Source organism: Dasypus novemcinctus, chromosome 9 (genome assembly GCF_030445035.2).
Source record: "Dasypus novemcinctus isolate mDasNov1 chromosome 9, mDasNov1.1.hap2, whole genome shotgun sequence".
NCBI classification, from domain to species: Eukaryota; Metazoa; Chordata; class Mammalia; order Cingulata; family Dasypodidae; genus Dasypus; species Dasypus novemcinctus.
This window is the reverse complement of record NC_080681.1, coordinates 74,620,480-74,648,468: the sequence shown is the minus strand read 5'-3', so window position 1 is coordinate 74,648,468 and position 27,989 is coordinate 74,620,480. Positions and strand designations below refer to the sequence as shown.

The 27,989-nt window shown below is 40.4% G+C and overlaps 1 protein-coding gene and 1 non-coding gene across 8 annotated transcripts in view; both read right to left on the bottom strand.

Annotated features, from left to right (window-relative positions):
• The window catches only part of DAB1 (DAB adaptor protein 1), a 1,209,360-nt gene that overhangs the window by 135,958 nt on the left and 1,045,413 nt on the right, over positions 1–27,989 (bottom strand). For all 7 annotated transcript variants that reach the window (XM_071217425.1, XM_058303509.1, XM_071217424.1 and 4 more), the window contains 2 exons: positions 18,578–18,717; positions 10,197–10,295 (listed from right to left, as the gene is read on the bottom strand). In XM_071217425.1, coding sequence (XP_071073526.1) covers positions 10,197–10,295; positions 18,578–18,717 — 239 coding nt within the window. The remainder of the gene's footprint in view (positions 1–10,196; positions 10,296–18,577; positions 18,718–27,989) is intronic.
• On the bottom strand, positions 25,080–25,186 carry LOC111765848 (U6 spliceosomal RNA). Its single transcript, XR_002798072.1, has one exon. It is a non-coding gene; the product is annotated as a U6 spliceosomal RNA (small nuclear RNA).

Here is a 27,989-nt window from a genome sequence, read left to right as displayed (position 1 = left end):
GTGGGTCAAGAACTTAGCAGTGTGGGGCAGTAAGTGCTCAACAAATGACAGCAATAAATAATACATATCCTCAGAGATTAAGATTTACCTTTAAAGTTGACAAAAAAGCAAATTTACTCATCAAAAACTCAGCACCAAAGAGCAATGAACCCTTAAAGGGCCTAGAAATGAAGAACCAGAGCTCTTCACCAGGTGTTCATGCTGTCATAGGGTCACAGGGCGGGGTGGCAGATCATACGATCAGAATGAGAAAACAAGAACTCTTAATAACCATCCAGAACAGGGGTTAGTACACTATGGCCCATGGGCTAGATACTTCTTTTATAAATAAAGCTATATTGGAACGCTGCCTCATTCATTTATTTACACATTGTCTCTGGCTACTTTCATCTTGCAATGGCAAAATTCAACAGCTGAGTTGCAACAAAGACTACATAGCCTGCCAAGCCTACAATATACTACCCGGCATTTAAGAAGAAGTTGCCAACCCCTGATCTAGAGCGAGCCTTACTCTCGTCTCATATGAGAGAGCAGAGGCTCAGAGAGCAAGTCGATAAACCACATGCAGAGCCACATGGCATTTTTAGGTGATATTGTGGGTATCACAAAATCACAATATCTTGACCTTTGAGATCAAGATCTGGCTAAAACAATCTGTTCAGGGGCCCAAACACTTCCTCACAAGCCTTCAATGATCAGACCTCTCCACATGAAGATAACCCAAAGGGCAATTTTCTTTTCCCCTGAAGAAAGGAAGCAGATAAAATGCCAACTTTCTTGCAAGGCACCTAACCATGCCCTTGAAGGGGAAAGTCACCACAGGTACTTGGAGCCAGGCTATGCCTGGGTCAGCAGCCAGCTCAGCCACTCACTGGCTGTCTGCAAGTCCCTTAACCTCTCTGAGTTTCAGATTCCTCATCTGTACTAAAATAATAATAGCTACTTAGCTGAGTTCTTAGGGGATGATATTAAATGCGACCAAACATGCAAAAGGAGCTCAAAAATCATCTCCTTTGCTCCTTAAAGACCAAGATTGACAAGGTGATCCATTAAGAGAAAGACATTACTTTGCTGAGTTTACCAAACCTGCCTGAAAACATTTACAGTCTCAATATCCAGGGTAAAATGAATATTCTTTTTTCCCTGTCATGAAAGACAAACACATGGCCCTCTATATCATCTTACAAAGGCAGCTTCCTGACAGTGCCAATTTCTAACACTATTGAGATTTAAAGTGATTTTTATGGTGATAAATTAAAATCCAATATATTGAACAAGACACTAAACATATGGAGGCCCAATTGTCCCTCCTAAATATTTTACCTTTTTGATATTAAAGCATATCTGAGGCCTTTGTGGGGCATGTGGGAGCCCTGAGCAGGACAGAAACAAGCAAAGAGCATGAGGATGTGGTAGAGACAAAAGATGACAGAGGGAAAAGAAAGGCAAACTAAAGAAATGGAGGGAGGGAACATTTATTACATCCTGCTCTGTGAGCATCAGAGAGTAACTCAGATGTTTCCAGAATGATGTTCAAGTCTAGGCCTTTGCAAACAATTTGTTGGGAGGTCTCAGGTGTCACTTCTTTTTCAGTTCCAGGTTTCTTCATTTGTAAATGAGGGGGTTAATTGATGCCTAAGAGACCTTCCATCTGACTGGGTAACCCTGAATCATGTAAATTATTCTTTCTGCACTCACTGCCTATATGAAAAAATTAGCATTTTTTATATGTAGCATCTTGGTCTCCAATATCTGGCCCAGACAATTAGCATTTCATTATAAGTTGACTTATTCATTATTTACTGGTTCCTTCCTTCCCTCTGTCTTTCATTATCCCCTCCCTCCCTAACTACCTTCACTCCTTCCTTTAATGTTCAATGAATGAATATCTCTATCACACGCCAGGCTCTCTATATTAGACCCTGCAGATACAGCAAAATGGATGAGACAAGGTTCCTCGAAGAGTCTGTCGTCTGATGGGGGCATTAGTAACTTCATAATGAGGCAGAAGATCTGTGCTATGATAAAGGTGAACAGAGAATGCTGTAGGAGCATTACAAACAGATTGCTTAATTCTGCTTAGAGGACATAAAAAAGACTGCACAGGAGAGGTGACAATATAGTTAATATAATAATAAGCACAAAGAGAGGGCTTATTATTGTGCCAGGTACTATTCTAAGTTTTAGGGGATTAAATCACATCCTCATTTAGTCTTATTCTAACCCTAAGACATAGGGACTTTTATTATTCCCCATCTAATAGATGAGTAAACAGACACATTAAGATAACTGCTTAATATCTACACAGTTGGTCAAGAGCAATCCAGTCCAGGATCTCAAGTCCACATTCCTTCCACTAATGCCATTTGGCCTCTTTATTTTTTTTTTTAAGATTTATTTTCTTATTTATTTCTTTCCCCTCCCTCTGCTCCACCCCCACTCCAGTTGTCTGCTCTGTGTGTCCATTCACTGTGTGTTCTTCTGTGTTGCTTGTGTCAGCGGCACCCAGAATCCATGTCTCGTTTTTTTTGTTGTTGTTGTATCATCTTTCTGCATCAGCTCTCCATGTATGCGGCGCCATTCCTGGACAAGCTGCACTTTCCCCCCCAAACACACACAATGGGTGGCTCTCCTTACAGGGCGCACTCCTTGCATGTGGGGCTCCCCTACATGGGGGACACTCCTGCGTGGCATGGAACTCCTTGTGCGCATCAGCACTGCGTGTAGGTCAGCTCCACACAGGTCAAGGATGTCCTGGGTTTGAACCTTGGACCTCCCATGTGGTAGGCGGATGCCCTATCCATTGGGCCAAATCTACTTTCCCCATTTGGCCTCTTTAGTGTCATTAATATACTGGGCTGTGGATTCAGATCTGGATTTGAATCCCACTGTGAGGATGAAATGCATAAAGCACTTAGTTTAATAAAGCAGGTGGCCTGCAGAAAGGACTTGAAAACTGGTCACTGTGTTGAGTTACAGCTGTTATTATTGCTTATATTACTGGTCCTGAAAGATGAGATGTTCACTAGGTAAAGGGTCAAGGGCATTCAAGGTTCATCTTGAACAAATCATGAAAGTGAACAGTGTGGGGCATGGGTAGGAAATGGCAAGAATGTCCTTGGCATTCTGCTCATCCCCTGACTATACTCCCAGGTCTCCTGCAGAGAGCTGGGCAGGTTGTGCACTGCATAATTCTAAGAGAAACTAATCAGAGTATAGTCATCAAAAATGTGACCATTTTTATATAAGTTTGTATACTTATTCCAACAATGGCAACTGGCAATGAGCCTTAAAGAAAGGGGTCTTTCTCGGTACTTCTGGGCTAGGGGTGGCCCTGTTGTAACAATACTGGCCTCTCTGTATATCTAGTATAGCTTCAGGGCCAGAGAGTACATTGAATAGTAACTGAGGCTAGAATGGACATGGGTCAATCAAGTCTTTAGTTTGCATTCTAGACCTTCCTAAATCTGACCCCTGCCTACCTTCCCAGTTTTATATCCCAGTGCTAACATTCACACATCTTCCTACCCATGCCAACTGAACATCTCACTCACCCATGGTTTTCCCACTTTAGGGCCTTCACAGATATTCTTCATTATTTCTCTGCCTGCACACTAATCTTCTTATTCTCCAACTTGAAACCCTGTCTGTCCTTCAAGGTTCAGTCCCTTCTTCCTAAATCATTCCATATTATTTTTCAGATGTAAGTAATAATTCTTTCTTCTGAACTCTCACGATAATGTTGATATCCTTCTCTTATTATTATAGCCATTATTCTTGCTTTGAGTTTTTAGTTATTTGTAGAGATGTCATACCTTACCTCCTAGATTGTAGATTCCTTGAAGGAAAGGTTTCAGGCTGCTTCATCCCTACCTACCAAGCAGAATTTACCTTTTGCTATATAAGCATTTGTAAAATGAATCAATGAGTAAATTAACCAGTGAAAATGGCAGCATGATCTAATCAGAGATGTTCAATCCTATCAGACCCAACAATTCCTTTTTATAAGAATATTTTATAATGTCCCTTTACTATTTCTACCTCCACACATAAAGTTTAAAAATTTAAAAAGTCCCTGTCACATAAAGGAGAAATTAAAGAAGATAATTTGTGAAAAAAAAGTGAACTTCCATGTATAAATGATTAGTTACAACTACAATAGAAGAATACAATGACAATCACGTTTGCACCTTCTTAAAGTAAGTTTGGGTTGAAGTCAATATCCAACTCAATAGTGTCAGCACTCTTTTCTTTGTATATGACATTTTTAAAGAGGATACAAGTGACTAGACTTATGTGAGAGTGAGAGGTACATTAGTGTTGTGTTGGCAAATGCAAACATGAAGAGCATCACAGTGATGTGATTTTCCAAAACGGTGAACATTCTGTGATAAGGTGTCAACAAAACAAAGTATATCTTTCTCTCAATTTCATTGTATTTATGGAAAATTTAGTATTATGAATACTGTGCAAAAATACTTTGTTTATATCAGGGGTTGTTAACCAGGGGACCATGGACTCCCCAGGGTCAAAAAAACATTATTCTTGTGGGGACTTGTTGGTGTGAGTGTGGTATACTTATTAAATAATACACAGAACAGTATGGCCCTAGTATGATTTTTATTTTGATGTAGCATGTTCTGAGTGCAGTGGATAACTGCCTACAAAATGGTTGGTAAAGATGGTGGAGATGGTTTTATGACACCATGGGAAAACTCAAATTTCTAAATGTTTGCCAAAAATGACTGAACAGATGTCGAACCATGTTAGGTTATCAGGTATTGAAATTATGGGAAAGTTGTAAAACATAATTTTGAGTAATCCTAAAATTTAAAGACATGCCGATGTTGAGTGTCATAAAACTATTTGCCACTACATTCTGAGAAGGGGTCCATGGTTTTCACCTGATTGGCAAAGGGGTCCATGGAACAAAAAAGGTTAAGAATCCCTGAATTATATGGAAAAGGAAACAGGTTTTAGGTTCAGGTTTGTCATCTGCGTGAATGTCTGGCAAGATATTTAGAAGTCACAGAACACAGGAAACATTTTTGATGTGTGCAACTGTCCTGTGCATTTCACAATTATCTAGTATTCTTGGCCCCTAAAAATTCCTGTATTACCACCTCCTCCCTAAATAGTGGTAATCATCAAAAATGCCCACACAAATTTTCAAAACACCCCTTAGAGGGGGAAACAAGCAAAGTTGAGAACCTCTGAAGTAAAGGGGAAAAAATGAGCTTAGGAATTACAACATTGAATTCAAAGTCTGCTATACATAATAACCTGGGGCAAATCATTTAACCTAATTTAGTGGCCACATCTATAAAAGGGGGGTAATTAAAACCTTGAAGAATTGTTGGGAGCCAAGTGAGTCAGTGTCCATGAGAGTCTGCTATAAACCACACAAACTCTGTTTGCTGGGTGCTCGTCAGCACTAGCTCAGTGAGTCCAAGATGATGGGAATGTCTCAGAGACTGCCAGGTGCCATACACCAGCAGGTCCAGCATCCTGCTCTGCAGCCTTCTCTTCCTTGTCTCCCTTCCTGGGACCAGGTTTCCTTCTTCCATCTCAGATGCTCTCTCTCACTCCTGTTCAAAATATCTACTCAGGACTAAAGGAAGGACAGACCAGTTTTTGATGAGATTCAAATCAGGTGGCATCCAGCTTTCACTGAAGAATAAATTATTCGATCAGCTGAAAATTTAAGTGCAGCCATTATAGTTAAGACACAATTACTCATCTGTTAACTAGGGACAATACTGACTCCTGGACCACTTTCTACCTTTCACCTGCTACCTGCTATGCCCTAGTCATTCTGTACATTTGATGACTTTCAATCCCTAAATTATTATGTTTTTTTAATGCAGTAAGTCTTACTGAGCACCCACTGTTTGTGAGGCATTGTGTTAACGAGATATACAGTGGCAAACAAACACATACAGTCTTATTCATTTTTGTGCTTTCAGTGCCTAAGGCAGTGCCTGGCACAGAACAGATGCTCAATAAATGTTTCCTAGAAGGAAAGGAAGAAGGAACTCACATATCTTCCTCTTGTAGACATCTGTGTACTTATGAATACTATTTGCTCTTCCCTCACTGGCTTTCCTGATCCTCTCCAACACCCTCCTCCATTAAGTCAGTGTATCTTCTTCTGTGAAAATGTCCAAGAATCTTCCAGGCAAAGCTAGACCTTGATCCCCTGAGCACCTCTTTGTTCACATCTGTGTTGTAGCTGCTTGTCACTTCATTTTGTGAGTCCGGTTTTGCCAAAACATTCTGAACAATTCAGGGGCAAAAATCATGTCTTATTGATCTCTGAATCTCCAGAAAACAGAGCAGCACATAATGCAGAAAAGGAATCCACTAGGTTATTGCCAAACCAGTGTGTGTCAACATTTTATCTACCCAAGACAAACTATGGATGAAGTTCATTGGTATAATATACTACCCCACAGGCAGTCCCCATTTTAATTCCACCCCTTGTACCTTCATTCAAGAAAGCCATCAGAATAAAAATAATGATGACAATAAGAAAGGGATAATGTTAAATTTGCTTTACATTATATATACATGAGACTCATTTATAAAATGTGATTTGTTACTAATAGTAAAACTTCACTTGCATCAAGAATTCTGGAACAGACTACCTGTGTTTGAATTCCAACTCTGTTACTTATTAGCTGTTACCTGAAATTATTTGGACCTTAGTTTTCTCATCTGTAAAATGGGGATAATCATAGCATCTACTTCAAAGAATTGTTGTAATGTGCTTAGGAGGGTGCACATAGAGTTAAATAGGCACTGGCTGAAGGCCATTGCTTTACATTGAAAAAAAAAAAACACCTTATCTTTGGGGGCATAAAATTGTACTCACAGTTTGGAACAAAATTATAAATGTTCAGAGAAAAGTGTCAGCAAGGCTCACTGGAAAGACACAGGACTTAGAGTTAGAAGGTCTATTCTGAGCCCACAGTCAAATTAGAGACACCCCAAGAACCTCTGTTCCATTTCCCTATCTGCAAAGTGAAGATGGTGTCACTCCTGCCTTGGTACATACTTGGTTTGCTTTGAGGACTGAATAACATATTGATGGGGAAACATCTCTACTCCTGATTTGCTCTATGGAAATTATAACTCCTCCTACTGCTACTAATAACAGTATGTTTATAAACGACACTTTCTGCACATCCAATGATCCCTTTGATAGATTAGCAATACCTATGTATCTGAAAATATGAATAGCTTTCAATATTGATTTATTCCCTGCAACATGCTAATAATAAAACAAAATGTACTCATGTAAGAATTGGCATCAAGAGCCCTTTGAAATTCATGACAGGGTGTAAATTGCTGCAAAGGGTCTCTTTAATTGGGATCAAACCATTTTTGACAGCTTTTGGATTTTAAAATTCTAGCTATTGTCACATTCTGCTAATGTTTCTTTTCTTGGAATGGAAAAAAAAAAGGGCAGTCAAGCTTGAGCAGAAATACCTCAGAGAAGATAAACAACTAAAATTTGTCATTCCAAATGACAAAGACCCAGTTTTCCATTTCTTTGATATGTAGGGCAAAACACTTCACTTAGACTTCTATCCTGCACAATTCAGTCCATCTCCTGCTGGGCAACAACAAAGGTTTAGTAAACTGCTCCTGCTCATACTTCCCAATGCAGGATTTTCAGAAAAAGTACATCAATAGGCATGACTTTGGGGAGAGAATGAATCGAACCTTGAGTCTCAGATATCAACTTGAGTGGCTTTATTCAGTATCTCATCCTCTAATTGAATCCCTTCAACAATATCCCTATCATATAGTTGTTGCTCGAATATGCCCAGGGATGGTAAACTCACTCAAGAGAAGGCCCATCTAACTGGTGAATGGGACTGGCTGAGAGTGAAATTCTTCTTACCCATTACCTAAACCTGGCTCCTTGAGACTTCTATCTTGTGCTTTCCATCAATCAGTACGAGTTGCTCTGGCTTCTCCTAGATAACCCTTTGGAGAGGTAAAGACTACTAACTGGGGGTCCCTGCCCTCTTCTGTCTCAACTTCAGCACATTCAGTATGTCCAGCACATTCAACCATCTTTCCCAGGACTTGTGTTGAGGCATATGAACAAGTAAAGCTGCAGAGGCCTGATGCTACGGAGGCCTAATGTTAATCAAACAGACCTGAAATGGACAAAGCCAGAGAGAACACATTTAAGTCTGCCTCCTTCCTGATTCTCCACCAGGGATTTGGCATTTTCTTCACAGAGCCAAATGGCTTTGGGCTGAAATAATGACTTTGTAGTTGTTCTCTTTTGTGTCTAGCTAAACAATCAAAAATAGCTCTACAAAGTTTGCTGGTATCTTCTATTGGTGCCAGGTTAGCCACCTGTAACCGAGGACTTAGATTAAGGTAAAGAATGTAAAGCACCTTTCGTCATTAGTTAAAATCTAGGAATTTAATAACCTGGGCCTATTTGATGGTGGGGTACAAGATAGAATGGCAAAGCCTGAAACATGGACTCTGGACTAGATAAAGTTTCTGAAACTCAGTGCCTATCACTTTGGTTATACTGGTTGTTATGGTGATAGGCAGGAGTGTATTGTGAAGAGACTACAGATGATACTGTAATAATGGGGTTTATAATATCAGTATGAAAATATAAGAGCTAGGCTTAATCCACATTATTTGACTCCCATAGGATGCTAGAGGATTTATAATATCCTCTGTGTTTCCACAAGCCAAAAGCCTCTCTGACCTTATGTGTTGCCTAAAACGTGTGTTGCCTATGTCTCTTTGTGAATAGACCTTGGCTTGCCCTGGTCAGGATATGCTTCAGTTTGCCTACATCCTCCTTAAAATGTAAGATTTAAAACTGGGCACAGGTCTCCAAACTATTGTCTACCCAGTCTGGAGAAAATCACTTATCCTGAACTATAACAGGCATCATAGTTAAGCAAATGGATTCATGAGTCAGACCGTCTCATTTCTAATCCTGTCTCAGCTACCCCTTATTTCCAATAAGTTACATAACTCTTCTGTCTTTAGTGTATTCCGTAAAATGGAGATAACAATACTGTTTACTTCATATAGTTGTGAGGATTGAATGAGTTGGGACCTATATAAAGGGCCTTCAACAATTCTGGCACTTAAAAACTTGATGAAGCAGCTATTATCTCACAGGATTATGATGAGGATTAAACAGAATAATGCATGTACAGTGACTAAAATGCACTTAATATATATTTATATAGAAACTACTCAATGAATGGAAGTTATTATTCCTAGTTATTTAGGAGTAATTTTTCTACAACTTCATTTACCTCAAGAAAACCCATCTATACTTTTAAGTTATATGTTACTCTTCTTATGGTAGCAAATCAGAACAGATGGCAGAAAATGATAATGCAAAATGATCAAGGTTAAGTAATTTGACCAGTTGATTGCTTTAAAAAGTGCTTGATAAATTATCTTTGTGAAGTTCAAAGAAAGTGAGATATGTGACATTTCATGAACTGTAAATCACTGAATGAATGAAAGAAAATCATGTCTTTTTGACTCTTGCTCCCTTGGCAAAATGGATCATACAGCTTTTTTCTGTTCTTCTTTTACCGTCAATGAATAGGCGCAACAATGTCAGGCGAGCTCTGGGGATGAGTCTGGGAATTAATTGCAGCTGTGAAGTGGACGAAAACACAAACCAACGCGTGGTGGATTCAACAAACATATCAGCCCTTACATTTCCTGGTCATGCAATGAGTTTTTTAAAATTGGGAACTCTATTCTTATTACAGCAATTGCAAAGTGCTACAGGTTAAACTTGAGAGTCTGGATGCTTTGACCGAGTCAAAAGATGTACATGCATCTCCCTCCAGGACGCATGCCATTAAAGTTGCCATCACACAAAGAAATTTAACTTAAACTGTCACATTACTCACAGCTCTTCAAAGCTCATCAATCTCCCATTAGATCACCAGGATCGTGTGACACTTTTATTACAATTACACTGTAAGAAACACGGTGCAGTAACGCTATGGCCAGATCAGGAAAGAGACTCCCTTTGATGGATGATCACAGTTGATCAAGTTTGTCAGTTGCTTTATGTGTTTTTATGCTTGTTTGATATTCCTGACCAGAGAGTAGGGACTTTTGAGGGTACATCTGTCAATGGATTCAATTTCACAATGCCATGTGATTCTTTTACTTACCCCTGTCTTCTCATCAAAGATTTTGATTCCTCCAAAGGAGATGGTTAAAAAGATTTTCTGTTTGTGTTCTCCTTTGGAACGAGCGCCAGCAACAACGCCCTGTTGAAAGGAAGGACATGGTTTTTACTTGAGCGTTTTCATTTGAAAATTCCCTCTGGTCCCAAAGGCTTGTCGGGTCCTATCAACTGATGCCACCAATCATTAGTACTCCTTTCCTTGTTTCTCTCCACAATGTGCTCACATCTTCTGGATGCTTTAGGGTAATACTTGTTTCAGCTCTTCTACCATGTTATAAATAGGTATGTGAACATTCATTCGTTTATTCAACTAACCAAGGTTTATTGAATGCCTATTTTTGACTCAATTTGGGGGATGCCAAGATGAACAGAATATGGTCCTTATAGTCATACTTTGTGGGATTTTGCTTTGGATATGGTTTTCATCTTGTAAATAAAGTGAGTCACTAAATATATTCCTAATAGTAATTTCACTTTTAAACTTCTGGAAAAAAAGCTTTCATAGGAATCAGTTTTAGAGATGAGAAAGAAAATTAAAGATAATTAAAAGTACTGCCAGACAATGTCTCAAATATGTTTGGGAAAATAAGATCATCATAGTTCTAAGCCTATGGTTGATAATTTTTATCCAAAGAGATTTACATTCTCCACTACCCTTTCCCTTATCATTCTTATGCTGTCATGGAAAGTACCTACCAATGCATTCTATTTTTAAGATATCTGTTTCCCCACTTTTCTGAACTTTTTATAAATTAAGGAATGTGTGTGAATCAATCAGAATGTAAACTTCATGAAAGGTAGGGATATTACTTTGCTCACTTGCCATATCCTTAGTGCCTAGAATAGGCCCTAAAGAGCAGGAGGTACTTAGTAAATGAACACACTACCCAGAACCCGGCACCCCCCCCACCTCCGGCCTAGTTGATGATTCAAGTTAAGAGTAAAAACATTTGCCTTTAAAATTAGCCTCTGTGGTGGCCAGTTATAGAAAATCATAGGCTTACGAGGGTACAATTCAGAGGGCGATGATATTTCAAGGGATTTACACTCCAGGGCTGTCACTGACTCTGCACTAGACATTCTGAGGCTTCTAGTCCCTCGTCACCGTTAGCCTCAATAGATGGCACAGATTAAGCCCAACTTTCAGCAGTCACAGTTCTGTGCTTTGGGGAGTAGAAAAGTCTGAAATAATAATGATTTCATATTTCCAGGAGATAAAAGTAGTCTGCGTGGTTCTCAGAATAGTATATTCTTGACATTGAGCTTAGAGAATTACTGTTGTGAGAGAGGAATAGGTATGACCAGAAGGCACGAGGAACCTCATTTTCTGAGGTTATTTTATTATCCTCATTTTGGGTATTGGAACTATTGCATGGAATCAGAATATCTAGGTTGTGTTCCAGGCTTTGTGTGATCTCAGACAAATCACTTAACCTCTCAGTTTAACTTATCTTGCATGATTGAGAGGATTAAATGAAAATTTATGTAAAGCACCTAGCATAGTGTCTGATAAGATATGGGGATGCAATAAAAATTAATTTCTTCTAGTAGATGCATGAATCCCTTTTAGAAGTTTCCTTAAAGTCTGAGGTCCAGTTATTTGGATACTACCAGTAGGGAATTCACTCCCTTATAAACTAAGATGCCCAGACCATTCATTCTCGAACACCTTTTACACATTCACAGATGTACAGAGCGTTAGAGCCAGAGAAAACCTTAAAATTAACTGATCCAAGTTCCTTATTCGATGAATGAGGAAAACGATGGTGAGATAAATGTAGAGTCCTGAGATGGTACAGAATTAATGGACAAGCTGAGAATTCAGCTCCACGTTCTCAGTGTAGGGAGCAGTAATTATTCCTCTACATTGTGTCTTCTTTTCATGACCTGGAAATCTCTCTCCCTGTAACCCTATGCAGTGTTTCTCACTCTGCCATTGAGAACTGCTACACATTGACATAAGGTCCCTTCTCCAATGACTGCCCTCTGATTAGAGTGTTACCTTGCCCCAAAGCTAAGTCCTCTGTTTCTTCAACCTTCTATTATTAAATGCATTCTGGATTTATCAATGTGCTGTATACTTTCCCATGAATTCACTGTGGGATGTTTTTAAGGAGCCTGGGGGAATACTCAAAGCATATCTTTGGAATCCCAGGACTAATATCTCTGCAGTGCCACCTTATCAGGACACTGCCTCAACCAACAGAGCATACCCTGCCTGTTAGACTGCATCTCATTCTTTATCCCTGCCTCAGGTTTGCTCATGGCACTTGATACTGTCTGAAATATTATATATTCATTTGTTGATTTTCTGCCTTTCCCCAGTAGAGTGAAATTCCAATCGTGTATAAAACTTTGCTTTATTCATTCTTTTTTTGAAAAAAGATTAATTTATTTATCCACTCCCCCCATCTGCTCTCTGTGTCCATTCGCTGTATGTTCTTCTCTGTCTGCTTGTCTACTCTTTAGGCGGCACCGGGAACCAATCCTAGGACCTTCTGGAGTGGAAGAGAGGTGCTCAATCTCTTGCACCACCCCAACTCCTTGGGCTGCTGCATCTCTTATTGTCCCTCTTCTGTGTCTCTTTTGGTTGTGTCATCTTGCTGCACCAGCTCTCTGTGAGGCCCAGCAGTCTTGCGTGGGCCAGCTTGCTGCATGGGCCAGCTTGCCTTCACCAGGAGGCCCCAGGAATGGAACCCTGGACCTCCTATATAGTAGACAGGAGCCCAATTGCTTGAGTCACATCTGCTTCCTGCTTTATTCATTCTTTATGCCCAGTGCTGAGAACAGAGCCCAGTATGCAGAAGACAATCATTCAGAGATGTGACGTGCCTTTCCTTCACTCAGGTAGAAACTGAATGGCCAAACAGACTTTGAACTTTGAACAACCTGACTTCCAGAACTGTGTACTTGGTTGAATCTGTAGTAAAACACCTTACAGTGCTGCCACCCCTTCAACCTCAGGGAAGTATGAAAGAGAGAATAAGAAGTAGCCCCATCATAAATGAAAGGATTGGAAGAACAGTGACAAAGAGGTGGGATGCTCTTCCTTGCCTTATTTCTTCCCGTGTGAGGACATCACAGGACAGGGTGGAGCGGCATGTACTCTTGATCAGGAGGAATGAGCTTCAATGCCCCCATCTCCTGATGGTCCCCACAGTCTTCACTCTTAGGTTCACTGGAACACCAAATAGACAACAGTTGTGCTGAGGAGGCATTAAGGCCCCCTTTGCTCCCTGGTTCCAAGTAGCTATCAAAGAGCTCTGTGGTAGAATAGGACTGAAGAGAAAAAGGATGGAAAGAGCAAACAAGCACATTCCAGGGGCATTGCTCCTTGGGGCTGCTGGTGGCAACTTTCCATGATAAATGAAAGAGAGAATGAGTATCTACACAGGGCTACTCTGGGGAAATAAAAGCCAATATTACCAAGGAATTTCTCCTGTGGGACACATCCCTGAGTCAAGCTCTGAAAAATTTCACCACATCTAGGTAGGTCTGCCACCAGACAGTCCACCTCAGGCTCCCATCTCTCCACAAGGTTATTCATGGCCATGATGTAGACTAATCAAGGTCAGGGACCACTCTGGTCTGGGAGTCAGAAGATGCAGATGTAGGTCTTGGTTGGAGCAGATGTAGGGGTCTAATGTCAGCTATTTGACTTCAAAAGTCCCTCTGGGAAACGACAGATTTCCCCTGGACGTTGTAGAGTCAAACATTTTCTTGTGCTAGAAGTACTCTTATGTGTCATTTAACCCATACTACAAGCCTGGGAAGGAAGAGTTGTTTCTTACAATAGTGGGAGGGAGGCTGAATGTCCTCGCTAAAATTGCAAGGGGCTAATAGGTTACAGAGCTGGAATTTAAACAATGATCTTGCATATTTCGAAGCTGGAGTTCCTTCTACTCTAATACTCTTGAATATCCTATTGGGAAGCAGAGATGAAATAACAAATGACTGTACACTGATGTGTGCCATACTACAGGTATATCAAAAAAGTCCTAAAAATAGGTTGGTGGAACTTCAGACTCAGCAGGGAACTCTCTCTAAAATGAGACTCATTGCACTTCCTCCAGAGCGTGGGGATATTAAAAACACTTAGTATAGGGTGTAGCAGGCAGGGAGTGCTCCAAGTATAAGTGTTCTTGTGTTACTAGGACTGTTCATGATTTTATTGTGACACACTTGACAGAGGCATCCCAAAGAGATTCACACACGAGCAGGGCCTGGATGAAGGAGTGGGAGTTTACATGTAGGGAAGGAGTCAAGTGTGCCAGGCCGGACAGCAGGCTGCCCTGTCCAGCCTAGGGGTTCTTAGGAGAACCAGCTAAGACGATAAAGGTGAAAGGGCTTTGGGAACACTCACATGGCATGGTGTGTGCCCATGACGTCATGACTGTGATTTCCACAAAATGTGCAAAGTGCATGTGTGAACCCAACAGGCTTTGGGCATGGATGGCTGAATAGCCCAGTCTCCATCCTCAGCCCTGGAAGTTATCAGCTATATGATCTTAGGAAAGCAACTCATCCTAAGTCTCCCTTTTTCCAGTTGCAAACTGGGAATTCAAATGCCTCCCCTGCCCTCCTCTGTGCCTAGAGACTGATCCTCGCAGACTGCATCTTCCAGTCTCTTGGGCTTCCTTGCTCTCTGGCTCCTTGTTTGGTTCCACCAACATGAGCACAGGCAGGAGATCATAAGGTAGGAGGTGAGGAGGTCAGGGTATTTCTTCCTAGTTCTCACTTGTCTTTGATGCTACTTCTCTGGTGATAGCCAAGTTACTCTCTTTGAGAGGGGGACTTCCTCCACAATCTAGCTCTCACTGGGCCCCAGTAAATATAATTCTTCCTAGGTAGTAACAGCCCCCACTGGTGCTAGTCTCTGGGTACCTCACCATTCCTTATTTATTACCTTAACGTGATCTGCTCTTTATAAATAGCTCCTTCACTAAGGTTTCTCTTCAGGGTTCTGTTTCTGTCAGAACCACATATCTAGGGTTCTGCACCTAGCCCCTCAGACACTATCTTTGGGAGAGCTCATCCTGTCCTATAGCTTCAGCCACCACCATTTGCCAATTGTCCCTGAGAAGGAGACTAGTTTGACAGTCAATGATATGTGGCTGTTGGGCAGGAGTTTCCTGGTAGAAGTTTAAAATCTAATTGGGGAACCAAGATAAAATTAAATTCAGATACCAAAGAGAAGGCACTGGAAGTGTTAAAATTGTTTGCTTCCAAACATCAGGCCAGGTCTCTGAGGTCTAGGTTTGAATTCTGGGATGTTCAAGGATTAAATGAAGGTTTTGGGGCAAGTCTTCTAACTTCTCTGAAACTCAGGTTTCTTCTTTAGAAAATAAGGAGACTAATTTCTATTTACAAGAGCAAAAGAAATAATATATATGAAAGTGCTTTCTTGATTGCAAACTGAAAAACAAAAATGATGATGATGCTGGCAGTGGTGGTGGTGATTTTTGCTGATGAACAGACAATGGGTCTCTCATACTTACAATATGAATTCCCCTATTAAACTCCTGCAATATAAGAGAAAACTCTCTAAAAAAGGAAAAATGTACGAGCTTCATAGAGTCTCAGAAAGGAAAATGGACATTTTTTATTTCTCATATGGCTTAGCATGGATAAGTGGGCTTTTCTGCAAGGCTAAGAGGCATTTTGTATTTCTTTGTCTCTTTCTTTCCTGGGCAAGTAGCCAAATGGAGAATCGATCGTTTATGTTTCTGTGTTTCCTAAAGAAAAACCATTGGGAGATGAAATGTCAACATTCTTCTTGGCAACTTGCAAATAATGAAACACAATTGTCTGGGAACCAAGAACCCCTCAACAAATTCAGTGCATCTGACAAGACTGAGTCATGGTAGGCAAACTCTTGGGATTTTGGGAACTTCACAATTATGAAGGATGACATACAGAGAACTTGACTGCTGACAGCTCTCTCTCTCTCTCATACACACACCATGTACTCTCATACACACTAACACAGGCACCCACATGCACTCTCTTGTACTCATACAAATACATTATACCCACCCCCTCTCATACACATAGATACACAGAAACACACACACAGGCTGAGTCATTGTCAGGCCTGGTCTGGCTACTTTCACCCAGCTTTATCCTGAGAAAAAACTCAGGGAGCAGAGGTCAACTCCTGCCTGTTAATCCACTTAGACCTCACTGTTCCTATGAAGACAGCTGGCAAATGAGGTGATTTGTGACAGACACCTTGTGAATGTCTCTGTATCATGACACTAGGAGATGTGTCAGCTCCTTTCTCCTCTTCAGCCAACTAGAAACTGTGAGAAAACCAGGTCTATGGAGATAAAGGGTTAAGTATTAACAATGTTTTCTTAATGCCTTTTAATCAATATTGGTCAGGAGCATATGTCCATCTGCCTAGACCTGTATTCAGTACAGAGGGACTTCAGCAAGGATGCCTTTCTCCCCATCCTTCGTTAGGGTCTCCTCCAGAGGCAGGCGTGGCTCTTTCTTACTGGGGAGTTTGGGAGAAGCAGCTGAGCACACTTGACTCAGTCCCTCCTGGGCTCTCTGTGCACTGGCCTGCTGGCACAGAGGTCACACGCTGGTCTCATCTCAGCAAGAGTACAGGTCCTGCTCTGGGGCAGGGCAAGGTGGGGGGAACAGAGAGGGCTGCAGTTATCTAACTCTTCGACTGACCAAATGGAACAGCCATCTCATTCAAGGATGAACACTGTGGCGGAGCATCTAAGTCACATCCTCCAGTCCAGCATTTACCAGTCATAAAGTTGGGATTTGAAATTCCTCTTGTCCTACTCATTTCTCCGTTTCTCAATCGGATTTGAACATGAGAGAAGAAGGCAGCTCTTTATTGGGTGGCCCCCAAATGTAATATTGCTTAATTATAAAGGAATGGATACAGTAACCAATTCCAAAGGGATAATTTGTGAAATCATGGTGTAGATGTCTTTTACACCTTTTTCTAGTATTTATTATAACAGATAGATTCTATTAAAGTTCGCTTATGTATCAGCTAAAAAAAAAACATAAGAAAGAAAGTAATGGATACACAGTTTAGAAAATCAATGGAGAAAATAAAATTTTAAAAAATCATGATTCCTTGAGCTATACTAAAGAGAGAGTTAACATTTCATATACATGTTATACATGTTACATTTTGTATAGCATGAACAAAACTAATTGCCGTGACTTATTAATCATCTATGAAAGAAAAGGCAATGTGTAGGGTGCTTTCTAGATATTGTCTCATATAATAATTTTAGGCTTTTGAGCAGCCTTTGTGTTTTGTTATTGTTTTTCCTTTTCTTCTTTTTTTCTTACATTTAAAAAAAAATTACATTGACCAAGTTGTGTTCTCAGGGATTATCTGAAGACATGAAAAAAAAAGTTCAAAAATACATAATTAGATGGAAAAAAAACCACGCTGCATATAAATTATAGAAATAGTACTTCCAATTTTATTATGTATATAATATATATAAAAACACAAAGAGAGGTTGTGATTATAAACAATACTGTGATTATAAATAAAATACTGATTTTCTTTGTGTGGTGGAATTGTTTCAATTTTCTTCCTTATTCTTATCTGTAGTTTCAAAATTTTCAACAATGAACAAACACGAATTCTATAATCAGAACAAGAGTTAAATTATGTTTTAAATGTATAAGCTATTTTGTAAACTTCTTGCTAATTTGTTTTTCTGAAATTTTACATCATTTTTAAAAAACAAAATATAGGGAGAATAGAATCTGAGAACAAAGAATGTTTTCAGGCCATTTAATAAAATAATTTGCTTATTTTATATTTTAAAAGTTTTCCAATTTCTTTCTTAGACTTCTTAATATCTAGTGATATATTACTTTTAAAATATTAATTTTCCTTTATTATAGTGTTTGGGGTACATTAATAAAATTATAAGATTGAATAAAATCAGATTTTATCTTAATATACCAACTTTTACCATATCTATGACATAGTAAAATAAGTAAAAGTAATTAAAAAATAACTTCTTTAATATGAAATTTTTTTAAAAATTGAGGGACCAAAAAATTTTGTAATTTGTACTTTTATTTTTGCAGGAGTTGTACAATGAAGATAATATTCAATAAAATGTGATAGGCTCAATATTTATAAAATGGAGCCTAGCAAATTTTCTCTACCTAATGGGTGCTCAGTAAACATTTACTGAATTATTGAAATCTTCTCCCAATACATTATTGTGGAAATTCCTCAGGGAACCAAGTAATTTACCAGTAATGAACAAATAAAATTATGTACCATAGAGATGTTTAGGCATCATTTCTTTCCCCCATTCATATCAAACCTGTGATATTCAAAATAAAATATTTGCACAGTACCTTGAGTTTCATCATGGAATCTTGACATAACTTGTCTCCCCGAGCTGCAGAAACCTCATCAATCCCAATCAGTTTGGCCTTGTACCGGACCCCTTCACCTTTAAACCTCTTTATCAAAGTGGCTTCACTGCGGTCCTGACCTAGAAACAGAAAAGCAGGATACAGACAAGTAAGCGTTCAGGCTCCTTTGGTACTGAGTATCCACAATTTTAAGATTCGCTCTCTGGGTTTCACCAATGTCCCAAGAAAGCCAAATCACTGCACCCAGCACAACACAATGGTGTTACTCCTAGAAGCAAATAATGGTCCCATCCATTCAAATTCTGAGGCAAATTACTTTTCTCTGAGCCTCAGTTTTCTCAGGCACACACACAAACAAGCACACATATAAAGGATTGAAATACAGTCGATAAAGTATGTTTAAAGTACCTAAGACAGTGTATGATACACAGTAGGTTTTCAACAAATGATAATCTCCCACTAAGTGTTCACATCTGAAATTCTTGCTAGGATAGCATCAGCATGGAGTCTCTGTGGTATTTCCAATATTAAATTGACTTTGGCCAGGGTCCAAAACCCTCTGTATACCGGATTCCATGGGCTATTTTATAGTAAGACTCCAGAGTAATTGCTTAGTATCAAGTAATGACCCAGGGACAATTACCCCCCCCCCCCAAAAAAAAAATGGTTTTATGATATCCCTTCTGCTAACTCATGTGTGTACAGAAACAGGCTTCTACACTACTTTATGATGTATCCATACTTAGCAACAGGCCCTCTCAATAATTATTAACATAATATTTTGCTAAGACACATCAACCATAAGTTCAAATACATCCACATAAAATAAGGGCAGTAAAGTTACTGTGGATGTGAATGTGCTTCAAACAAGATGCTTTATAAAACGTTATCCCCATTCTCCACAATAACCCAATCCTTTCCATTTTCCAGATGATGAGGAGGAAGGTCATAGAATTAAGGTAGCTTGTCTAAGTTCACATAGTCAGAAAGAGGACAAACACAGGAATCCAAAACAATCTCTAACCTCATCATACTTGGCCTAATCACTGGCCAGGCATTGAACATGTGGTGGTTCATGAACTTGGAATGCCCCGCCCCACAGTCCTCTCCCAGAACATCATTAACCTTTCACTGTGAGTTCCTCCTTCATCATGCCTTCCCTCACCTGTCGGAAATTTAGAGCTGAGGACATTAGAGGTAATTCATCTCATTTCTCTTTATCTGTATGATATGCAAACTAAGGCCTTCCCAAAATGCAGAGCTGAAAATTACCTGAGGATAGACAAAAATAGAAAAAAACCCAAGTATACCCAAACATTGTATAATGTTTTTCTATTTATATAACATGACTTTGATTTCATTCATTTATTCATTCAGCCCTTACAGAACATCTCCTCTTTGGTAGATGCTGTAACTCACTGGCAACAGATGAATGAGATTAAGTCTATGTCCCTAACAACTCAAGTTCTGGTTGGGAACAGAACAAATTTCAGTGATGGCAAATAAAAATGTGCAGTGCCTTAGGCTAGGTGTGTAAGGAGGTACAAGCTTTAGGCTGATATCCTCATTTCAAATCATAGCTCACTCACTTGCTAGTCATCTTAATTCTCCAAGCCTCAGTTTCCTTATCTGTTGAATGAAGATAAAAAAAATCAACTTTACAGAATTGTTATGAATAGTAACTTAAATGAGATAGAATGTACAAAGCATGTGTTTAGCATTTGGCACATTGTAGTTTTCTGTAAATTGTAGCTGTCAGCACCATTATCAGCCCAGGAAGATACAATGAGGTGGGAGGGGCAAAAAAGGAGGGACGTCTGCAGACCCTGTGGTCTCCAACTCCCAGTTGCTGTTTTTCTCCATTGCATCTCTGTTGACCCCTCCTATATTAAAGTCCTTTGAATAATATTCCATAAAACTAAACTACAGATTGATGATTAGCTAGAAACTGTAACCACTGTGAAAATTAAACCTCGAGGTTATGTGAGGCCAGATTTCAGAGTAGATCTAAGAAAAAAAAAGAACATCTGCAATGATAGACCCTATATCAGTATCTGGGCAAAAGTACAGAACCCACAGTACTAGAGGCCACCACTCTCCACATTGTCCTATAACGTGTGGTAGGAGCGGCATATGGCTCAATCTATGATTTCTTTTTTTAAAATTTATTTCTCTCCCCTTCCCCTCATCCCCCCCAGTTGTCTGCTCTCTCAGTCCATTCGCCTGATGTTCCTCTGTGTCCACTTCTATTCTTGTCCGTAGCTGGGGAATCTGTGTCTCTTTTTGTTGTGCCATCCCGCTGCATCAGCTCTCTGTGTGTGTGGTGCCACTCCTGGGCAGGCTGCACTTTCTTTTGTGCTGGAAGGCTCTCCTTACGGGGTGCACTCCTTGCATGTGGGGCTCCCCTATGCAGGAGACACCTCTGCGCAGCATGGCACTCCTTGCATGCATCAGCACTGCACGTGGGCCGGCCCCACACAAGTCAAGGAGGTCCTAGGTTTGAAACACAAACCCCCCCATGTGGTAAGCGGATGCTCTATCCACTAAGCCAAGTCCACTTCCCAATCTACGATTTCTTATGACCACTGTTGTACTCCAGAGCAGACATCATCTCCCTCTTCAATGCATGACACTGTTCCATTTACTAGTAACATCTCTTTCACTGTTGGGAACTTCCCCCAAATGTCAAGATGATAATACCAGGTAGCATTTATCACATCCTATACAAAGCACTTTGCATGTAGTAACTCACCAAGCCTTGGCAGAAACAATCCTAGAGGTAGGTACTATTACAAGGGTTGTATAGACAAGGATCTGAATTGAAGGTGTGAGAGACAGAGTTTGTACCCAAACCTGCACAGCTAGGAAATGAGTGTGACTTGAACCCAAACCCATGGCTTGAAGATAATATGATGTTAATCTTCTGGCCTCCAAATCTATGAGACAATAATTTCTTCAGTTGTTTAAACCAGCTGATTTGTGGTATTTGTCACTTCCTGATAAATCTCCATCTTTGCCTTCTACCCCCAACTCACCTGGCTCAAATCTGTTGCTGCCGAATACATTGGCAGCATTGAAAATCCACTGTGGGTTGGAGAGATACTTTGAAAAGGGAACAAACAGCTTCCAGTCACTATATCATGTCCAAAAAACAAATGCCCATGAGTTAGATATAAAGATAGATTTAAGAGGCATTTGTCAGGACACGGAACTTAGCTGGGGAGGGAGATTCATAAAGGGAGGCAGAGCCAGATCAGGTGAATAAGGGCAGAGATTAATAAGAAAATATTAGGCCATTTAGATGAAAGTAGGGAGCCCAATTTAGATTAGGACCCAGGGCCAAGCTAATTTGTATGAAGGGCACTTATGCAGTAGATAATCCAGTTTCTCATTAAATGCTCCACCATTAAAAGGGTAATTTTTCATGAGCACATCTTGAGCAAGGTCTCAGTTATATTAGTTAAGAAATAAATAACAGATATCAAAGCCATAAGGCTGTAATTCTGTCAAAGACACATAGGATTTGAAGTGTTAGGGAAAGGGTCAGTCTTTGTGCCTTCTAAATCTTCATGAATCCTCAGCCTATTTTGCTGAAAGCACCACTTGCCCCTGTGCCTCAGGATGGACAAAGGAAGGGCCATCCATTTACCAAAAATGATCAACTTCCGCCACTATATACTGTCAAGCATTTACTATACCAGTTACTGTGCCAAGACTTTTACATGCAATTTCTCACTCTTTATACCTGCAATTTGAGTTAGGCTCTGTATAATTAGCCCTAGCTTCCAAAAGATGACATCGAGGTCCAAAGTCAACAGCAAAGCCTAAACTCTTAAAAACAGCTTTCCTGAGAAGTAATTCACATACCCTAAAATTCACCTTTTTAAAACACACAATTAAGAGGTTCTAGTATACTCCGAATTAAAGTGCTTGCAAAGAATTGTACGACGGTAATGATGGCAAAGTCTATATACATGGGGCCTAATTATGAAGGGCCCCGTAGACCAAACTAAAGTTTTGGGGCTTTGCTTTTTAGGACTTGGTAGCTATTGACAGTTTACAGCTGCTGTGAGGATTTGACTAATAAGATCATGTTGCAACCCTTGGAGAAGTATAAGGATCTCACTGAGTAACCAATTCATTCACCCACTTACTCAACAGGTGTTGTTAGGTGCTAGGGGTCCAGCAGCAAACAAAACAAATATCCCTGGACTCATGGAACTTACAATTAGTGGACAACTCAAATGAATTACTGCATCAACTTTGTCATTTTAATGTAATATGAATCACCTGCAAACAACAACAGATTCCTAAATCCCCTCATTGAGTTTCTGAAAGAGTGGGAAGGAACCAGTAGATTGAGCTGATTCAGATATAGTTCATCCTCAAAGCTCATCAGAGAAATACAGGAGTGGAAGAGTAAACTTGCTTATGTAGAAAATTTCCTGTAAGGTGATGTTTCTCAAACTGGGGTTCTCAGAACAAGAATGTCAAGATAACATTTTGATTTGGGGTTTTCAAATTGATGAAACCTTTCAAACAGTTTACTAATTATGAAGAAAAAAGTCTTTCTGAACTATAATTTGCAACAAAAATATTTTCATGGAGTTCAGCTGTGTCTTCTTAAAAGTCTGAGGATTCCTTTTTTTAATGTTCAATAAGGGATCTGCTTACACTGGAGAAATGCAGGTGGGTAGGGTGCCTGGCTGGGGTTGTGTCTCTGAGGCAGCAACATCTCATTCATGCTTTCCTAGTTCCACTGGAGAAACACCGCCTACACTAATGGCTTGAAGATTTCTGCCCTGATAAGCTTGTTTCACTTGGTTTCCATAAACACACAGTAATTAAGGGCAACTACTAGTGGATGCTTTATCAGGGTTCTCAATCTAAAACTCTCCACGCAATCTGAGAATGGAATGTTCAACATACCACTGATTTGAATTCCAAAAGAGATCAAGAGGTTTCTGCAGGATCACACACAGTTCCTGGAAACCAAGAAGAACCAGTCACTTGCCTGATGGAAGGAGGCCTGGATTACTCTACCTCCATCTGGGGAATTGCTTTTCCCCTCCTACGGCTCAGTCTCCACCTGTGTACCGCAAGTATTCAGGGAGAGAAGATGGTCTCCAGAGCATCTCTGGGTGCTTATTGTCTGTAATGCTATTTAGAGCTAATATTTAGTGTTTACATAAGCCAAAACCATGTGTGTGATGCACTTTCTACATCTCAGTTTAAGGTCATGCAATCTTGGGCGATTGTTGTCCATACCTTTTAGATCTGGAAACATTTCAGAGGGGTTGCAGGACCTAAGGTTATATACACCTAGGTAAGTGGCAGAGCCAGGATTCAAGCCCAGGTCTGCCCAAGTCCATAGAACTGGGCCTCCAAATTCTTTTGCTTGTGTTTCCTAAACTGTATACCTCTACCAGTAAAATATTGTTAAGAATATTCCTCTAAAATAGGTATAATCATGTACAAATTATATACATGAACTAATGAAACCTCATGTGTTACTATCAAGAAAGCTTACCTTTCCTTAAAACTTTCCATTTAAAGACAAACATAAATAGATGTCTAATACATTTTCATGTCTCCAGAAGATAATCTTACATGCCCGGGGGGGATGCTTGTATCTCAGAAAGACCCCTTGTAGGTCTCTCTGACTGGGAAGGTAACAACTTGAAAAATACTCAGGGGGTCACAGCAAACCTAAGAAGACATTGGGATTTTCAAGAACCATCCATTTTGACTTTATAAGGGATCATGGGGAACCCCAGAGGCTGCTGTTTTTACTAAAGAGTGGGGGTATCTGGGGTACCCATACATCACTCAAAAGTGTCTGGAGGGTCCCCTGTCATTCTAGTTCACCTTCCACATGGCTTCCAAAGGGAGTCAGCCCAAATGCCATCTCATCACTGTACTGTATTGCTGGACCTAAAGTTCCATCACCTTCTGCCTAGCCAGCCGCGTGCTCTCTCCCCTGTCTTATTTCTGCTCTCCCCTCCCATCCCCACTGCTTTAAACTCCAACCAGGGCTTTCCATGCCTCAGGCCCTTTGCCCTTCTACTCCCTCTTCTGAGTTGCTTGTCTCTTTGACAAACATTTCACAATTCAGATCCAGTCCACTCTCCACGAGGAGGTTTTTTTCCAAAGCACTCCTTCTCCCCATCCCCAACTCCCCACCAACTACAACTAACCTCCTTAACAGTGTCTACGAGTCTCCCTGAAATCCGCTCCTTGCTTAATTCACCAACCTCATTTTGGACCACTCTCCCCCTTACTTTTATTGTTGTTATTATTGTATTTTTTGGTTTTTTTATATTTTTTTTTATTAGAGAAGTAGTGAGCTTACAAAACAATCATGTATAATGTGCAGAATTGCCATACATCACCCCTCCACCAACACATTGTTACTGTGTAACATTTGTTACAGATAATGAAAAAACTTCATCAAAATGATACTATTAAATTCTGGTCTATAAAAAATATGGAATGCTTCACGAATTTGTACATCATCCTTGCGCAGGAGCCATACTAATCTTTTCTCTATGGCTCTAATTTTAGCTTATGTGCTGCTGAAGTGAGCACTCCCCTCTACTTTCTACATTCTCGTCACAGTGGCCTTCATCCAGATCCTTCAAGAAACCATGCTCTGAGCTATGGCCCTCTGTAATTCTGCACCTGCTTTTCCTGGTACCTGAGAGGCAGTTCCCACCCTGTCTTTCCCCATCCCTCCATTCTCTCGCCAACTCCCAGCCTCTTCATAGGCCAGCTCCTCTCATACCTGAGGTCTCAACCCAGTGTCACCTGCCCTGAGGTCCTTCTCTGATGCCTGAGATCTGGTGGGACCCCTTTGAGATGCTCATCTTCCTTCCTGATGTCCTGCACTCTCGTAACAAAATGAATCCAATTTCTAACAATCTGCTCAATATTCAGCCTTCTCATTAGTCTGTACACTCCACAAAGGCAGCGACTAGTGTTTTTCTAATACATGAGAAATACTTGCGACTTTCTCTCGCAGCATCCGTGGGACTTCAGTGACTTGGTTTTTCATGTTTGTCTCCTTCTCTAGACTTGAGCTCCACAAGGGTGGGGACTGGGATCGATTCATCTAGCCCTCTGAACCTAGCATGTGACCTGGCATGGACAGGACCCACAGTGCCCATTTCTGCTGAATAATTGAATAAATTGATTTATTTATTCTAAAGAGGCTGGTGGATTCCAGGAGTCAGGGTCACTGTGGGGAATGGGAGGGGGGCAACAAAAATCCTTTCCATGCAGACCCCATTTCATGGTTTTGTGACTGTGATTCTCTCAGCCATCAAGGAATAAAATTCCTAACAGGATAGAATAAATGTCACACCCACAATCAGTGTAAGGCTGACTTTGTACCACACCATTAGGGAAGAGTGTTTCTCAACCTCATCACAACCTGCTCACCTAACCTGGGAAAGGACTCTTCTGAATCTAAAGCATGGCAATTCCAAGAATCCAGTGGCTTCCCTGTTTTAAAAAGGCCTTGAAAAGGCTGTCACTTAAGAGTACCAAGTTCCTGTCTTGGATCAGAAGGCACTGCCAATCCTGAGGGCCCCCCCCCCACTGAGAGTCACCTGGCAGGAGCTTCAACAAAAAACAAGCACCTCTGTGAGGAGTCAGGATGTGGAGAAAGAAGCAATTAGCAATTTTTATGACACTGGAACAGAGAGCTCACAGAATCCACTGGAGCCATAAACGGCCTCCCACTCCAGGTTATTCAGTAAAGACTGCTAATGGCCAAATAAAAGATATTTCACAGCCAAGCTTGGTCTTTCCTTATCTCCCTCAACTGTCACAGATTATGATGGGTACAGCCTCAGAAAGCCCCAGAAGAACCAAGATAAGTTGTTTGTTTTTTTTTTAACTTTTGACAGTTACCATATTTCCCCGTCTAGTAGAAATGAACCACATATATTGCTTATATCAAGCTGAGTATCACTTCTGTGTTTTAGATACTTAAACACCCAAGGGGGCTAGGATTATGAAAAAGCTGCATGGTACCTAACAACGAGGTTGCCTGTCCTCCTACATGGTCTCACTGACGTTTCACAACAACTTTGGGGAAAATCACTGTCTCACACTCAGGGGATGAGGGTAATGAGTTTGGAGAAGTGAAGTCCCTGGAGTAAGGCCACATTGTTAGTAAGGGGGACAGCTGCCTAACCTTTTGGAGTCACAGAGAGTTGTGATTAAATGGTGCTCTGCTACTTCCTGTGTATGTGAGTGTGATATTAGGAAAATTATTAGATGTTTCTGTGTTAAGCGCTCCATCTGTAAAACATTGTGATTATTTACATCCCTATCTGGAACAGTTAGAATTAAATGAGATAATTCATGTTATATTCTTAGCACTCTACCTGGCTCAAGGCAGTCACTCAGTAAACGTCATCTGCTTTCCTCCTCCCCAAATAATATATTTGAGTGGCCCAAAGCTAACCATAGCCAAGTGGCACTACATTAGATGCAATGGTCCCAGCTGTTTGAGGATTCTTTTGGTTGCCTGGGAATAGGGGTGCAATTAGGAACAGGATGTTCCTTCCTGAAGGCAACAGGGAAACCACCTTATGAATTATTAACACAGTATAAGAACTGAAAGATTGTCCCTCCTTCTGCATATCTATCTGAATCACCAGGCCATCCATCTTGATGATAGGACAATGTCAAAAAGGATCCCTCCCCTCCCCCTCCAGCCTGTCCAACATCATTCTGTCCATTGCTGAAAGAGTCCTTTTGTCTGCTTAGGTTGTTCAATTTAAGAACAGATTGTGGAGGGATTTCAGGTCCCAGCAGCAGAGATAACTGATTTTACTTAGAATTCTATCTTGCAATTATCCAGGTGTTGATTTGCAATGGACAAATAATTATGTATTCTGGCTGTGTGGGAGAGAATGCTGATTTTTGTGTAATTAACTAGCTGGATAGAGAGCAGAATAAGGGAAAAACACACATAGGGGGCTGTTAAAATGCATTTTTATGAACATGGTTGCTGTCATTATTGCTAAAAGGTAAACTAATTAAGGAGCTAAAATAATGTTCAACCTTTGATGCATGCACACAGTTTCTTTAAAAACGTTGCTCGTTGGTATTTCTGAGAAAGAGCTCAGCATAAAGGGCATCTGGAGTCCATTTGACACCTTTCCGTATAAAGCAAAGTTCTGGGATTTCAGGCCTTACTTCATCAGACTCTAATTGGAGGGATGGAGAATCAGCCTTTCTAGAGCTCGGCCTGTGGTTCTGAGGCACAGACAGAGTAGGAACACTGAAGAATAAGACAGGGGCGCCCTTGGTGACCCCACATAAGTAACTCCTTTCTTTGCTATGGCAGTTGGTCCTTTCTTTATTTCCCCACCAAAGG